Below are 14,337 nucleotides of genomic sequence, written 5' to 3'. Positions count from 1 at the left end.
GGGATATGGCGTCGTCGTAAGTTACATACAGACAAGGAGACATTTCTAGCGATATGGATATTCTTTTGTCATTATTAAGCAAGTTCACAAGCCAATGGTATTGCACAGTTTCATGATAAACACTATCGCTTTCTCATCTCTTCAATCTCCTAGTGGGTATTTCAACATGTCAATCCTAATCACAGTCCCTTTCAAACACTCAGTCTTGCATCTTTCTAAGGAGCAAGAGGAGCTTCAGCCTCCTTGTCACCTACAGGGATATCCTTCTTCTGACCGTTGGTGGTGGCATCAGCAGCAGCCTTGAAAGACTGTTCAAAGTCGGCGATGATATCGTCAATGTGCTCGATGCCAACCGAAATTCGGATCAAATCCTGTTTTTGTTAGCAAGTTAAACTCAAATCAAGTGTTAAGAAATGCATACCTCAGTGACACCGGAGCTGCGCTTCTCATCATCAGAGAGCTGCTCATGGGTGGTGCTCCAGGGGTGAATAGCAAGTGTCTTAGCATCACCAACATTGGCCAAGTTAGAAATAAGCTTGAAGCCATCAACAACCTCACTTCCAGCACCACCGCCCTTGACACCAAAGCTCAGAACACCACCAAAGCCTCTCTTGAGGTACTTCTTAGCTGTCTCGTGGTACGGGTGGCTCTCGAGACCAGGGTATGAAACCCAGCTGACATAGGGGCTCTTCTCAAGATATTGAGCAAGGGCGAGAGCGTTCTGGGCGTGACGCTCAGCGCGGAGACTGAGAGTCTCGAGGCCGAGGAGTAGTTGCTGAGCAGCAAAGGGGTTGAGAGTGGAACCGAGGTCACGGAGGATTTCGACCCGGGCGCGGATGATGAAAGTGATGTTGCCAAAGGTCTCGTAGAACTTGAGACCGTGGTATCCCTCAGAGGGCTCGTGGAATTGAGGGAATCGAGCAGCGTTCTTGCCCCAATCAAACTTTCCAGAGTCAACGACGACACCACCGATTGTGGTTCCATGTCCTCCAATCCACTTTGTGGCAGAGTGAACGACGATATCAGCACCATGGTCGATAGGGCGGATGAAGTAGCCACCAGCACCAAAAGTGTTGTCGACCTAAAATAACCATTAGCCTAGCGGACACCAGACTACAGAATTGTCGACTTACAATAACAGGAACACCCTTCTCATGAGCAGCCTTGGAAATAGCCTCCAGATCAGGAATGTTATACTTGGGGTTTCCAATACTCTCAACATAGACAGCCTTTGTCTTATCATCAATAGCAGCCGCAATGTCCTCAGGCTTATCACCATCGACGAACTTGGTCTTGATGCCCAGGCGAGGGAAGAAGACCTTGAATTGGTTGTAAGTGCCACCGTAGAGGTTAGAAGTTGAGACGATGTTGTCGCCAGCCTGAGCGAGGGTGCTGATGGCGAGGAACTGAGCAGCCTGGCCTGATGAGGCAGCGAGGGCTGCGACGCCGCCTTCGAGAGCTGCTATTCTCTTCTCGAAGACATCGACAGTTGGCTTGTAGTGTAAGTGGGGAGTTAAGCCGGTTGGGGAGTTGAGAACTCACGTTCATGATACGGCTGTAAATGTTGCCAAATTCCTTGAGGCCAAAGAGCCTAGCTCCATGAGCAGAGTCATCGAAGACATAGCTCTAAATGCGGTATTAGTGAGTAATTCATGAATGAGAGCGTCATGAGGCTTGGGAGAACATGCGGTTGTAGCGTAAATGGGAACAGCTCGCGATTTGGTGGTCGGATCAACCTCGGCTCTGGAAGAAACGAGTCAGTTGAGTTCTTGTAAACAATTCTATGCACTCAACTACAGCTGTATAGCAGTCGAAAAGCCCAGCACCAAAGCCGAGGCTAACAATGAATAACGTACCCCGCGTGAAGCTGCAGTGTCTCAAAGTTCTTGCTAAGTTCCTCAGCCATGATGAATCACGTTTCCCGTATCAAAGGATCTAATCTATATGAACAACAGGAGAACAAAGAGTAAGCAAAAGCAGCGATTCACAGACCAACCCATTCCCCCTTTATACTCGCTCACAACTCATCCAACATGCACTTTTGAGTGCTCTTATTCTTGTGTATCCAAGCCTCTTTGGGCATGGCTCACTAGGACCCCGCGTAGCACGCCATCGAGCTCCCCACGCTTTTGCTTGAGCTGTCTTTACTGTTTGAGAAAGCTAATGGCTTGATCGTCGTTTGACAGCTGCAAATGTATGAATTGTGCAATAACCGAGAACCGCCGAGAACCGTTTATGATTTGGCTCCTCGGCAGGAGATGAAACAATTACGTATTTCGTATAATTACCTAGCTAGGCTTGTCATGATGGTGATATGCGGGGTTGATAAATGCTACAGTGTCATATGAGGACAGGAACCCATTTGGTTTCCAGGAAATAGATAAGCTTCTTACATTTGCAGCAGAGAGAATGTCACGTAAACCCGATACAAGTGTATAGCCCAATCAGCTGAACGTGGTATTGCACCTCCCACGCAACATATAACATCAGATGATATCGTCCTCCGCTCTTCATGTCCCCCCACCATGACCCAAAGCCCGGGTCTAATGGTGCAATTACCACGCACTGCATTCCTATTCTCTTCTTCGACTGTAGCACAAGCGAAATACTGACCGAGAAATATATATCTTCAAGCCACCGACCGGCCCGTTCACCCGGCGCCGACTACATTACCTCAGCTTGTTATATAAGTATGATGTTTCTCGTACGACTTCACATCTTCCTATTTCGATCCGAGTCTCGGGGTCTTCGGCTCTATTGACGCCCACATCACATGTCGTAACTTTCACATACACCGGAGCGACCGAACGAAATAGCTCAGTGGCTTTGGTTGAATGAATTAGAAGCCAGTCCAACTCAACAGCTTCTTTGACTTTCATTTCAAATGCGCTATCAGCCTCTGCTACAGAAGGCTGCGAAACTAGAACGCAGAAAACGCCGAGTTTCCCATTCAAGCCCAGAAATTCAGGTTGGGTATGATGTCTCCTATGCCGATATACTCCTTTGACAGTATAGCCAGGCTACTCAACATAGCACTGCTATTTTGTCTTTCATAAAATGCCCAAACGCCTGTCATTAATACCCATCTATCCTTTCCAATAGAGATTCAATTCCATCATTCGAGGACCAAGTCCCAGGCTTTTGTTATGTGGTGTTCATGTACCGTCTGCTCAATCTCCTATGCCTGTCCCATTTCTCGACCCTCGTCATCCTTCTTGGGTTCTTGGAAAGCCTTCTTAAATAAATCTTTGGCAGTGAAAGCAGTTGTTGTGATCCACGCCGTGAACTGGCCCGCAGCAACAACGGCATCGGCACGAGCGCAAGAGCAAACAGTCCCCTCACACATGATAAGCGACCCAATGAACACGGCAATGGCGATGAATCCGGCAAAGTACAGAGCGGCGTTGACAGATTCGACGACAACAGCGGCATATTGGTGGTAGATGCGCGGTACGAACAGAGGAGTGAGTGAGAGATAGGCGACCGAAATAATCGAGAAAATGGAAGAGACCATGAGATAGGTAAACGGCGAGGGCGCTGAGTTTCGGCTTCGTTGGTTATAATCGTTGACAACTGAGACTATTAGTTACTTCCCTGACGGAAGCCCAACATGGATATCGTCAACGTACCATACGCGCTCAGACCAATACTAGCAATAGATAAAGCTAGCTGCAGAGCTCGCAGCGAGAGAAAAGCGATCCGGCTCATGGTGGCAATAGTTATTTGGTCCAAGAAACAGCGCAGACAGAAAGAGAGAGGTAGAGAGAGAGTAAAAGTTGAAGATTACAAGTTCAACTCATGCGATATAGATAATAACGACTCAAGTATGTTCAGCCCCAACGATAATATAAGATAAGAGAAAGAAAAAAGACAGGAATCGTCGTGAGAATAGGCCCGATGGGCGAAAACGTGGGAATCGATAGATATAAAACCAAAGACCTGCTGACGAGACATTCTCTCGGGACCATGTGGGGGCGTGGACGATCCAAGGGAGATGGCCCGAGAGAGAGACCGTGGGACCCGTCAAGGGGCCACTAATAAGAAAACAGAACGAACTCAAAAAAGAATGTGAGCTTTTTCTTTTTTTAGAACATCGTCGAAACTCTAGGTTAAAGGCATTGACGAACACACGTCCAATCTCGTCGAGTCAAGGTGGTTCTCTGCATCAGGTCGTGTTTTGACGAAAGGGGCCTGAGACACGGACAGGGTCGAGGTCGATATGAAACAGTCCCTCTTTTTCTTCTTTCGTTGTATCCGTACCTTATGCCGAGTAACGTAGCGTTTTGATGGTGGTAATTGGCCGCCACCGTCCACCGCATAAAAGGGATATTTCTCTTATCAAACACTTCCATGTAGATAAAACAACTGTAATTTCCAAAAGGGAAACGCCGCGAGTGTCGTTGTTTGAGACGGGCAAGACGGGCTTGTTGTAGATCTCGGTAGATGTTGGATTTGTGCCTACCTAAGCAGCAAATCCTTGGGACACTGAAAAGGAGGCTTAAGAGCTTGGTAACTTTTACCAGATGAGATATCTTTGTTGCAGCAATACTGTTGCTTCATGTCCTTATGTGGCTATTCAACTTGAATTGACCTGAAAAGATCGCTTGATCCATCGTTATCGGGTGTGTTTCGTCGAGACAACAAGCGCCGAACACAACGTCGGCGATGGGGAGCATTGATGGATGCATCGCATGCTTTTGGCGCCAGATACGATGTTTCTGACGAATCTGTGATAGTGATCGGCACGGGTTATGCCAACTCATCCAGTATCGTGAGTGCCATCAAGAAGTGCACGTGTTAACGCGAACCGCTTTGACACTCAATGAAAAGTTGGTGTTAGGTAAGGTGATCCATAATTGATGGCGATGACGTCGTTTCGAGGATCGAATATCACTGTGTCAGTTGGCTGACCGTGCTAGCAGTGAGGCAGCTTTTGTTTCGAGGTTGTTTTTAAGCATAGAAATAGACTCGGTTACAGATGATGGTAGAAGAAAGAGATTCTTAGCGAGCTGAAGTTTGGAAAGTTCGATTCTCATGACTGTTCAGGCTGGTCCAATCAGCAAGAGAGAACTATGAGGCACGTTGGAAAGAGCCAGATGTCAAACACTTCGCTTACAGTTGCAGGCTTTTGTCTCTTTGCGGTGAAATGCAGGGAGAGTTGAGGAGTGTTGGGCGAAACACCAAGAACTGAATACGGTTGCAAGATACGAAGCAATCCTCAAGGATATATAACATCCAATAGAAAATTGCTTATATGATAGGGATCACGAGGAACGACAGATCAGCTGGCCGCAACACCAAGAGCCAGTTCAGTCCAATATTCAGCCACATTTTTGTCATCGATGGATATTCACATGTAACCGAAAAACATTCAAGAAAAAGTTAAAGGGCCCGAAGGTACCGGTCTGTGAAAACTGACCAACTGGCAGCTGATGACAGTGATCTCCAGGTCTTCGGGAGGGTTACCTAGCGTCCGTTGGGCGCCCAAGCCTTCCATTGAATTGGATCGGAGGGTACAACAAGGTGCTTACGACGAGAACCAGTGATGGATTCTGATGTGTTACCGCATGTATACCTGTTTGGTGATACCTACTTGTGCTGCTTCTCGTTCTTGGCTGTGTATCCTGGCTGCTGATGTGTCTCCAAGCCATAGACACAAGTGCTGACGAGCTGAAAGTGTTGCTCTGAAATATTGGATTTGAATGAGCATTCAGAGGAGGCAGAGAGGGTAGGTATTATGAGTCTGTCCCCCGCATTCTCTCCAATAAACCCCATACACAGCATCAACTGTGGATGCTGTAATCACATCCTCGGTTCACTTGACTCAAAAAGGGCCACGTCCCGCGCCTCAAGCAAGGATTGAAGAGACATTGTATCAATGGATGTATCGCGGGGGGAATGAATGAATTAGGGGAATTTTATCAACTCCCCCAGGTCTTCTCCAAGTGCCGCTATCCCATATTCTGCTAGCTACAGGCCTGTGCTACTCCACGAAATCTGGGGCTGCCGAGGCACATGGGCGTAATGGCGTACCAGACTGCGCAACGCGCCTCGGTCTACGCTCTTCCACTTTTGCGCTTAACTTGATGGCGTTCGCCAGGCTCGGAAGCTTGTCCAGAAGGTCTTGGAACTGAATTTCTTCAAAAACTCCAATCCTACTAATCTCGTTCCTCTTTTCCTACCTCTTCTCTCCCCTTTTTTTGCTTTCATTCTCTGTGATTAAGCCTTACCAGTGAATTATCTGTAAGGGATCAGTCAACTGGCTCCTTGTGCTTGTGTTCCTCTGAATACCTGCATTCAACCAACCAAACCCATTGTCTTCTTCCCAATCACTCTCTCGCTTGGGTAACTGAACAGCTCCAAGCATACCTCCCTCCCCGCAGCAATCGACTCGCTCCGTGTCTTTGTGTCCTTGTCTCGCCTCGCCTCGCCAGAACTGTAACCCCTCCAACAACTTGACTCCTCGCCTCCGATCTTCACCATGGCTCTCCAGACACAAAAAGACTACGACGCCCTATACAAGAGGCTCACCACAGTCCCTCCCCCCGGAAAACCCTACGGTATTCCCGTCCCCGGCACAGAACGACTTAACCGCACCGCCGCCTACCGACACTGGGCAGTCGGCGATGGTCCTCTCGTCACAGCGCTAGAGCCTGGTATCAATTCGACACACGACGTCCTTGAGAGGAGTGCGCGCAAGTGGCCCAACTCGAGATGTCTCGGAACCCGCCATTGGAACCAGGCGACTCAGCAGTGGGAGGACAAGTACGACTGGATCAACTACGGTGATTTCGACGTCCGAAGGAAGAATTTCGGTGCCGGTCTCGTTGAGATTCACAAGGCCATCAACTATTCTCCTGAAAAGTACGGCGTCGGTTTGTGGTCGCAGAACAGGGCTGAGTGGCAGATCGCCGGTAAGGTTGCCCCTCTTGTGCCGTGAACCTGCATAAGAGACATTGAGCATGTGGTTGTAGTTGCTGACACACTCCCTCCTAGACTTCGGTATCGCTTCTCAATCACTTTATTCGGTATCTCTCTACGAAACTCTTGGTCCCGACACAACAGAATACATCATCAACCATGCCGAGGTCGCCTGTGTTGTCTGCTCCCTCCCCCACATCCCTGTTCTTCTTAAGATGTCTCCCCGGCTACCCGGTCTGAAGCTCATCGTTTCTCTCGATCCGCTCGAGCAGGGTGAATTGGCTTCTCACACCAAGGCCTCCGTTCTCAATGAGATTGCTTCTCAACATGGCATCCAGATCTACTCCATGACTCAGGTTGAGGAGATTGGTGCTAAGTCTGGACGCGCCCCTCGTGCTCCCAGCCGCAATGACATCTGCACCATCAACTACACCTCTGGTACAACTGGCAACCCCAAGGGTGTTCTCATCACCCACGGAAATGCTGTTTCTGCCATCGCAGGCGGTCGAACAAATGGCAATGTGAGCAGCAAGGACGTCCACTTGTCCTATCTACCTCTAGCCCACATCTACGGACGACTCATCGATCAGATCGCCGTCGCTGAGGGCGCTGCCATTGGTTTCTTCCGAGGTGACATTCTGGGCTTGGTTGATGATATGAAGATCCTCAAGCCCACTGGTTTCATCTCAGTTCCTCGTCTCTTCAACCGCTTCAACTCTGCCATTCGCACTGCTACTATTGAAGCCGATGGTGTCCGAGGCGCTCTCTCGCGACGTGTCATTGACACCAAGAAGGCCAACATGCGACTCCCTCCCGGAAAGGCCTCCAACACCCATTTCTTGTACGACCGAATCTGGACCCCCAAGGTCAAGGCCGCCGTGGGCATGGACAGAGTCCACAGCATGGTCAGCGGCAGTGCCCAGCTTGATCCTGATGTCCAAGAGTTCCTGCGCGCCGCTTTCGCGAACCACTTCGCTCAGGGTTTTGGCATGACCGAGACGTATGCCGTCGGATCTATCCAGGCACGCGGTGACTTTACTACCGGTAACATCGGCGGCCCCATGTGCTGTGTGGAACTCTGCCTCGAGTCGGTTCCCGAGTTTGATTACACCGTGGATGACAAGCCTAACCCTCGTGGTGAGCTTCTCCTTCGCGGTCCCGTCATCTTCCGCGAGTACTACAAGAACGCCGAAGAGACCGAGAAGACCCTCGACGCCGATGGTTGGTTCCACAGTGGTGACATCTGCGAGGTTGACAAGATGGGCCGCTTCAAGATCATCGACCGCAAGAAGAACGTTCTCAAGCTTGCTCAGGGTGAGTACATCTCTCCTGAGCGCATTGAGAACGTCTACATGGGCAGCACCAACCTAATCAACGCCGCCTATGTTCACGGTGACGGTACTCAGTCCTCATTGGTCGCCATCTTTGGTATCGACGTTGAGAACTTTGCTCCTTTCGCCAGCAAGATTCTCCAGGAGACCATCGCACCCAACCAGGTCGCCGATCTCCGCATCGCCGCTAACGACCCCAAGGTGAAAGCCAAGTTCCTCAAGGTCCTCGACGGCATTGGCAAGAAGCACAAGTTCAACAGCTTCGAGAAGGTTCGCAATGCCCACCTCGAAATTGATCCTTTTACAATCGACAACGGTCTATTTACCCCTACGTAAGTTTTCCCTCAAAAGTTTTTTTTCTCGTTTGGAGTATATGTGCTGACATTGTTACTAGGCTTAAGCTTAAGCGCCCCCAGGCCGCCAAGGCCTACCGGGAGCATATCGACCGTATGTATGAGGAGCTTGCTGCTCAGGAGCCTGTTGGAAAGAACAAGCTGTAAAATATGTTGTGATGATCAGCTCAAATGTGTTTTTTTTCCCTTGGCGTTAGAGCTATAACCCAGATTTTCTATATATGTTGAAGATATTGAGCGGCTTGAACTTGTAAATGAATATTACAGTATACTATCAATGTATACCTACTTATTTATATCTACTTATTGATTAATGCTCTCTTACTTCTTAAAGATGCTTTTCTAGCTAATAATTGACCTTTTTAAGTGTTATATAGTTAAATGTTCTTAATCTTCTTAAGAATATGACTTGATTTTATTTTTATTAATATTAAATAAGAACTAATTCTTATTATTATAATATTTTCTTTACTTTTAGAGTCTTAAAAAGTCTTTAAAAGTTATAATTTCTTAAATAACATAATTAAGCTAGTTTATATATTAATAAACTTATAACTTAGCATTTAGTAATTATTTTAACTTAACTATTAAGAGTAGCCCGGATTAATAGTTTCTCCTTCTTTAGGCTTACTGGTCACTCTTTTAATGCTTGTAACCCACCTTATCACCGCATCAACGCTAAATGGGGCTATGAAGTAAGTTATTCGCGTCCTTTACGCGTTGAACGTCATATTTCTGGCCTTTTCCCTTCTTATTCAAACCCTCTACGCGTTTCCTGATGGGTTTAGGGCTAACAACAACAATTACAAGGCCACTCGTCAAGCATGGCGGCATGCCGCATGCTCCTATACCCATACTAAATAGCCTCCCAGTCCCCTGCGATGAACCACCTCCAAAACGGAGACGCGTTAGTACGGGCCTACAGAGAAAGCGAGGTGTCAAGGAGTGTCTCTTAAGCCAGGTCACGCCGCTTGTAGAGAGGGCAGTTGGACATCTCTCGAGGGATGTTTACCATGTTAACGCCCTGGCTATCAAGGTAACAAAGAAGGGTATGTATCAGAAGGCTCTGTGGCTAACTAGGGGTCTAGACGGTGACAGAACTCAGTATCAACAAGTTCTTTAGAAGAAGATGGGACGAGACGGGTGGCTACTTGAGTCAGCAGGACCTAGACGTGCTTGCGATCCAGGCGCATGATGTTGTTAGGGGTCTGGCGGGGGGTTCTGTGAGTGTGACGAAGTCGCGGCTGGAGCTTATTGCTAACATTTGCAAGGAGTTTCGTATATCCCCTCTATCTTCAGAAACACCAGAGCCTCAGCGTTTACCACCGCCGAGGCCAGCGCCGAAACCTTCGCCGCAAGGCCAAACACCTCCGACGATTGTGAATACGGCAGCAGCGAATAAGTCCGAAGACTCTCCCATATTCTACGACGCGCTCACATCGCAACCAGAGCTTCCCCAAAATGTCGAAAGGAAGCCTTATCAACCTCGGGGGCGACGGGAACCGAAGCCCAGTAATCGGTATTACCAGGTTTCCGAACGACCCTATCTTTCGGCAGCGCATCGCCAAGCTATTGAGGAGGGAACAAAGAAGCCGGTGGCTGTAAGCAATGAGCTTATCGCACAGCCCATTGTCTATCATGTGGACTTCAGCCCTGAGGAGATCGCCGAGATTATAGGCCAAATACCACAAAATGAGCACAAGCACATACCGGCAACCCGCGAATCTATGATGGAGCAGATCCGACTACGAGATCGCCCCCTGATACCGATCCCTGGACGAACCACACGAGACATGAGCGCTTTTGCTTCGGACTTGTGGGCAGGAAAGGTCGCAGAGACACCACGAGTCCTTTCATTGACTGCTGAGCATGTTACGGAGGAGACAAAAAAACGACAAGGACAAATGAGAAGGACTAGCAGACTTTCGTCTTTACTGATGGCTCGAGAAATGGAAGGCAGCCAGGGCTTCCAACGAACCCGGGAATATTTGAACTTCCAAGCCGAATTTAAAAGATTGCGCGAGGACGATCTCCAGGTCGTAGCTGAGTTCACCAATTGCGCTGGTGATATCACCACAGGTGCATGGGTAAATCGAGAGAGCTTTCTATGTGGCACTACTACTCACTCCGATTCGCATAACCAACAGTACAACAGGCCTGGAAACTTGCTTCTTTGTTCAACTGGAAAAGGGACGCTGCGGTCCTTCCCCGATCACCGAATACCTCGCCCACGGGTCGAAAAAGGGGAGAATTCTACAGAGGCCATGCGCCAGAGCCAGGACCCTTGGCTGTACTCATCGGTTGTGTCATGCGACTACAGCGTTGAAGATGACTTGGCTTATACGTCGAGTTTTGATAAGACGGTCAAAGTATGGAAGGTTGACCGGAAAGGAGAACACATGGAGGCCATTGCAACATGGCAACACACAGGTAATGTCAACTTTGTGGCTGCTGCAAAGGATGGATCTGGTCGTGTGGCTACGGCTGCAGATTCACCAACCGATGCCGTGCGTATCTACACCATTACAAAAGGAAATGAGTCGAACAGTACTTACCAGACGTTCTCTTGCTCACGGACTGATGCTAATAGCTCAGACAAGTGGGCATACTTCCCAGCAACCATGCAGTGGGGACGAGCTAAGGGCTGTCAGCATTTGCTTCTTGTTGGGTATTCTCCTCGCAGCTTGACAGGTGACGATCTGGATATTCCCGAGGACAAGAGGAGTTCAGGGGAGATTATCCTCTGGGATGCAGAACAGGGTGTCAGAATCCCTGTGATGACAGCTTCAACGGCTAACGTCTTCGAAGTCGCCTGGCATCCAACATTACTCCTTTTTCTTGTAGGGGTAACACCCACGGGGATGAACAACGTTCCCCGCAATGTTAGGACACAAGTCCACGTCTTTCATCGCGATAAGGATCGCTTGAATGGCATTGGCTTTTGTCAGCATCAGGCTCTCGACTGCTATGCGTCTGACATCAATGAGCTGACGATTGTGCCCAACTCGCCCGGACACGGCTACGTGACCGCGGCCTGTACAGACGGAAAGGTGTACGTATGGGACACAGCACAGGGCGACAAACCCATCCATACGCTGCGACATGGGAAACCTATCGAAGAGTATTACGGCGATCGCGAGAAAGAGGACACGGGCGTGAAGTTCACGGCTTGGAACACAAGTCTTGATCGGTTCTACACTGGGTCGAGCGACGGTGTCGTGAAGGTCTGGAATATCCGTAAGCTGAAGAACCCCTTTGTCCGTGATATTCTCACAGCCCCTGGGCCAATCGCTTGGGGCGGTTTTTCTCCGGACAATTCCAAGCTTGCCATTGGCGATGCCACGGGCCGTTGCTTCATCTTATCAACCGATGAGCGGGATATTCCAGAGTCGCATATGATGACAATTCCAGGCACCACTCGGCGCTGGCGCCGGCCTATACCCCTAATTCCACACCCGGAACCAGCTCCACCCACCCCGGCGAGAGAGGACGATGAGATGCTCACTTGTGATGAGCTTTCAGACGCTGGTATCGCTGATTACTCGAGACGGACATATTTAGACAGCCAATGTCTGCAGCTTACATCAAATCCAGTTATAGGGGTTGTACAAGGCCCCCGCTACCAATCTACCAACCTCTACCGCCGAGAAGCTCACTATGATGAAGATCCCTCAGCACCTCTCCTGGCTCATTTCGAGCGACGACAAAAGGATAGCGAGGCCGCTAGTCTCGGCCTAAGACGTCGTTCGGTGCGTCGGCTTAGAACTCCTTCACCACCAGATGAGCGTCTTCGTAGCATCCATGCTCAAAATGCGAGCAAGGACTTGGACGTGAATCATTTAAAAGATAGTGAAGTGAAAGAACTTATCAAATCCGCTACGTTGCTAAGTATTGAGGAGGATTGGGGTTTTACATACGAAGATACCATGAGCTTTGATGAGGAAGCTTAACGGAAGTGCAAGCGAGTGAACAGCATCTTGGGGTCCTATATGCAGCACTTAGTCGTTATTGAGACCAAGAACATATTCTACATTGAACATTGCTAGTGTTTTCATATGTCCACCTTCAGCCCCATACAAGTGAGATTAGGAAGTATATGTGACACATCCTATAGTTAAGGTTCAAGAAGAACTGAGATCGGCGAGATGTATTCTCAACTGAACAGCCCCACTACTCAACGCTCAGACCCGAAACAACCCGAGCTCATAGGTTCAAGCTCAACAATATCATGGCAGCTTCATGACAGCAAGAAATCATGACAATTGTAAAGAAGCTAGTTAAACAAGGATATTCTTACTGAGATTATATGAGTGACTTGCGGTCTTTTGGACCGTAGACTCAGAACAAAGGTCGACACTGATAATTAAACATTGCGCAATTGTTTTCTCTATTCAAGTCAAACCCACAGGGTCCATGACTTTGCACAACTTACTATCATAGAAAGATAATCTTCAAGGCGAGAGCACCTCCTTTGTCACAGCCTTTTCACAGGTTTGTGTCATTACATCAGAGAGATATTCGAATCCAAACATTGGACAATCCATACATCAAGCTCACCATGAGCGACATTTTCAAACCAGATTCCTGAACGCCTTCTAATGCTTAGCGGTGACCGACTCGCCGGTCAGCTTCTCAACATAAGTCTTCGCCCTGCAGGTCGTGCGGTTAGTATCGGTTACATCTTAGTAAAGTGGGTGAAACTTACATATCGCCAAAAGCAACCATGCAGACAGTCTGCCAAATACCAAGAGAAATACGGGGAGCGATACCACGGTAAAGACCCCTGATGCCGTTGGTCTCGTAAATGTACCTGAAGGTGTTGCCAACCGTCATCTTCTTGGGGCGGTTGGGATCCTCCTTCTTGCTCTGCATCTCAACGCGGATGACCTCAATGGGCTGGTTCCACGCGCTGAGGCCACCACCAAGAGCACTGGCGAAGACCTTCTCGCCAGCGGACAGCTTCTCGCCCTCCTTCTTGCCAGTGAGAGATTTGATCCAGCCCTCAGCGAGACGGCTGAGACCGAATCGGCTACCCCAATTAGTCATCTGTCGGATAGCGACAGCGTTGACACCCTTGTTGATGCCACGGATACCCTCCTTGCGGTAGATCTCAGCAAAGGTCTGGAAGGTAGACTGGGGCTTGACACCGGTGGCAGCCATCTTGTGCTTGGTAATTTCGACCGTCTTCATGCAAGTGCAGAAACCCATGGTGGCGTAAGCCTGGGCAACACCACCGGTGACACCACCAATGATACCACCGCCAAACTCAGAGGCACCAGCGACACGGGCATAGTACTCAGCCTCGGAGGCGACGAAGAGAAGGACGGCGCCTTTGCTGGAAGCTTCAATCCAGGCCCAGGGAATGAGACCTTGGTAGACTGCAGCATGTGAGTCAGTAAATAGTCATAAGTGTAGCGAGTTCGTGGTTATCAACTTACAGCCTAGGGGACCACCACGGGCCCAGACGCGTCCCAAAGCCGCAGCCATGCTGTCACCTCGGTTGGCAGCCATGGTGGTCTTGACGACCTCAAGAGGCTGTCCGAGGGTGGTCACTTCGAAGAGGTTGAGACCAGCGCCGAGAAGCAAGTTGGAGAACTTGATGGGCTTCTTCTCCAGCTGCTTGTCCCCAATGGGAGCTGGAAGATCGGTACGGATAGTAGCAGCCATGACTTTGGGAGTGTCGTAGAATAAGGGCCCTGACCAAGGGATTAGGGTGCTTCGTCGCTGGGGAA

General features: G+C 49.1%; 5 protein-coding genes across 5 annotated transcripts; 2 read left to right on the top strand and 3 right to left on the bottom strand.

Moving 5' to 3' along the window:
* Nucleotides 1-215: 215 nt before the first annotated feature.
* J7337_000465 (uncharacterized protein) lies at nt 216-1,906 on the bottom strand (the record flags this gene model as incomplete). Its single annotated transcript, XM_044818218.1, has 5 exons — nt 216-371; nt 422-1,081; nt 1,134-1,493; nt 1,543-1,624; nt 1,857-1,906. The coding sequence occupies 5 exons, from the start codon at nt 1,904-1,906 to the stop codon at nt 216-218; spliced, it is 1,308 nt and encodes a 435-aa protein (XP_044685920.1).
* Nucleotides 1,907-3,178: 1,272 nt separating this feature from the next.
* Nucleotides 3,179-3,708, bottom strand: J7337_000464 (uncharacterized protein; the record flags this gene model as incomplete). The annotated part of the gene is made up of 2 exons (XM_044818217.1): nt 3,179-3,573; nt 3,630-3,708. The coding sequence occupies 2 exons, from the start codon at nt 3,706-3,708 to the stop codon at nt 3,179-3,181; spliced, it is 474 nt and encodes a 157-aa protein (XP_044685919.1).
* A 2,773-nt stretch (nt 3,709-6,481) lies between these two features.
* J7337_000463 (uncharacterized protein) lies at nt 6,482-8,752 on the top strand (the record flags this gene model as incomplete). The annotated part of the gene is made up of 3 exons (XM_044818216.1): nt 6,482-6,914; nt 6,997-8,584; nt 8,647-8,752. 3 exons carry the CDS (start codon nt 6,482-6,484, stop codon nt 8,750-8,752), a joined length of 2,127 nt encoding a protein of 708 aa, XP_044685918.1.
* Nucleotides 8,753-9,437: 685 nt separating this feature from the next.
* J7337_000462 (uncharacterized protein) lies at nt 9,438-12,555 on the top strand (the record flags this gene model as incomplete). Its single annotated transcript, XM_044818215.1, has 2 exons — nt 9,438-9,654; nt 9,704-12,555. 2 exons carry the CDS (start codon nt 9,438-9,440, stop codon nt 12,553-12,555), a joined length of 3,069 nt encoding a protein of 1,022 aa, XP_044685917.1.
* A 645-nt stretch (nt 12,556-13,200) lies between these two features.
* YHM2 (Mitochondrial DNA replication protein yhm2) lies at nt 13,201-14,272 on the bottom strand (the record flags this gene model as incomplete). The annotated part of the gene is made up of 3 exons (XM_044818214.1): nt 13,201-13,255; nt 13,311-13,983; nt 14,044-14,272. 3 exons carry the CDS (start codon nt 14,270-14,272, stop codon nt 13,201-13,203), a joined length of 957 nt encoding a protein of 318 aa, XP_044685916.1.
* Between the last annotated feature and the right edge of the window lie 65 nt (nt 14,273-14,337).

This window comes from Fusarium musae, chromosome 1 (assembly GCF_019915245.1).
Source record: "Fusarium musae strain F31 chromosome 1, whole genome shotgun sequence".
NCBI lineage: Eukaryota > Fungi > Ascomycota > Sordariomycetes > Hypocreales > Nectriaceae > Fusarium > Fusarium musae.
The sequence above is the reverse complement of the archived record's forward strand: the minus strand, read 5'-3'. Positions and strand labels throughout refer to the sequence as shown.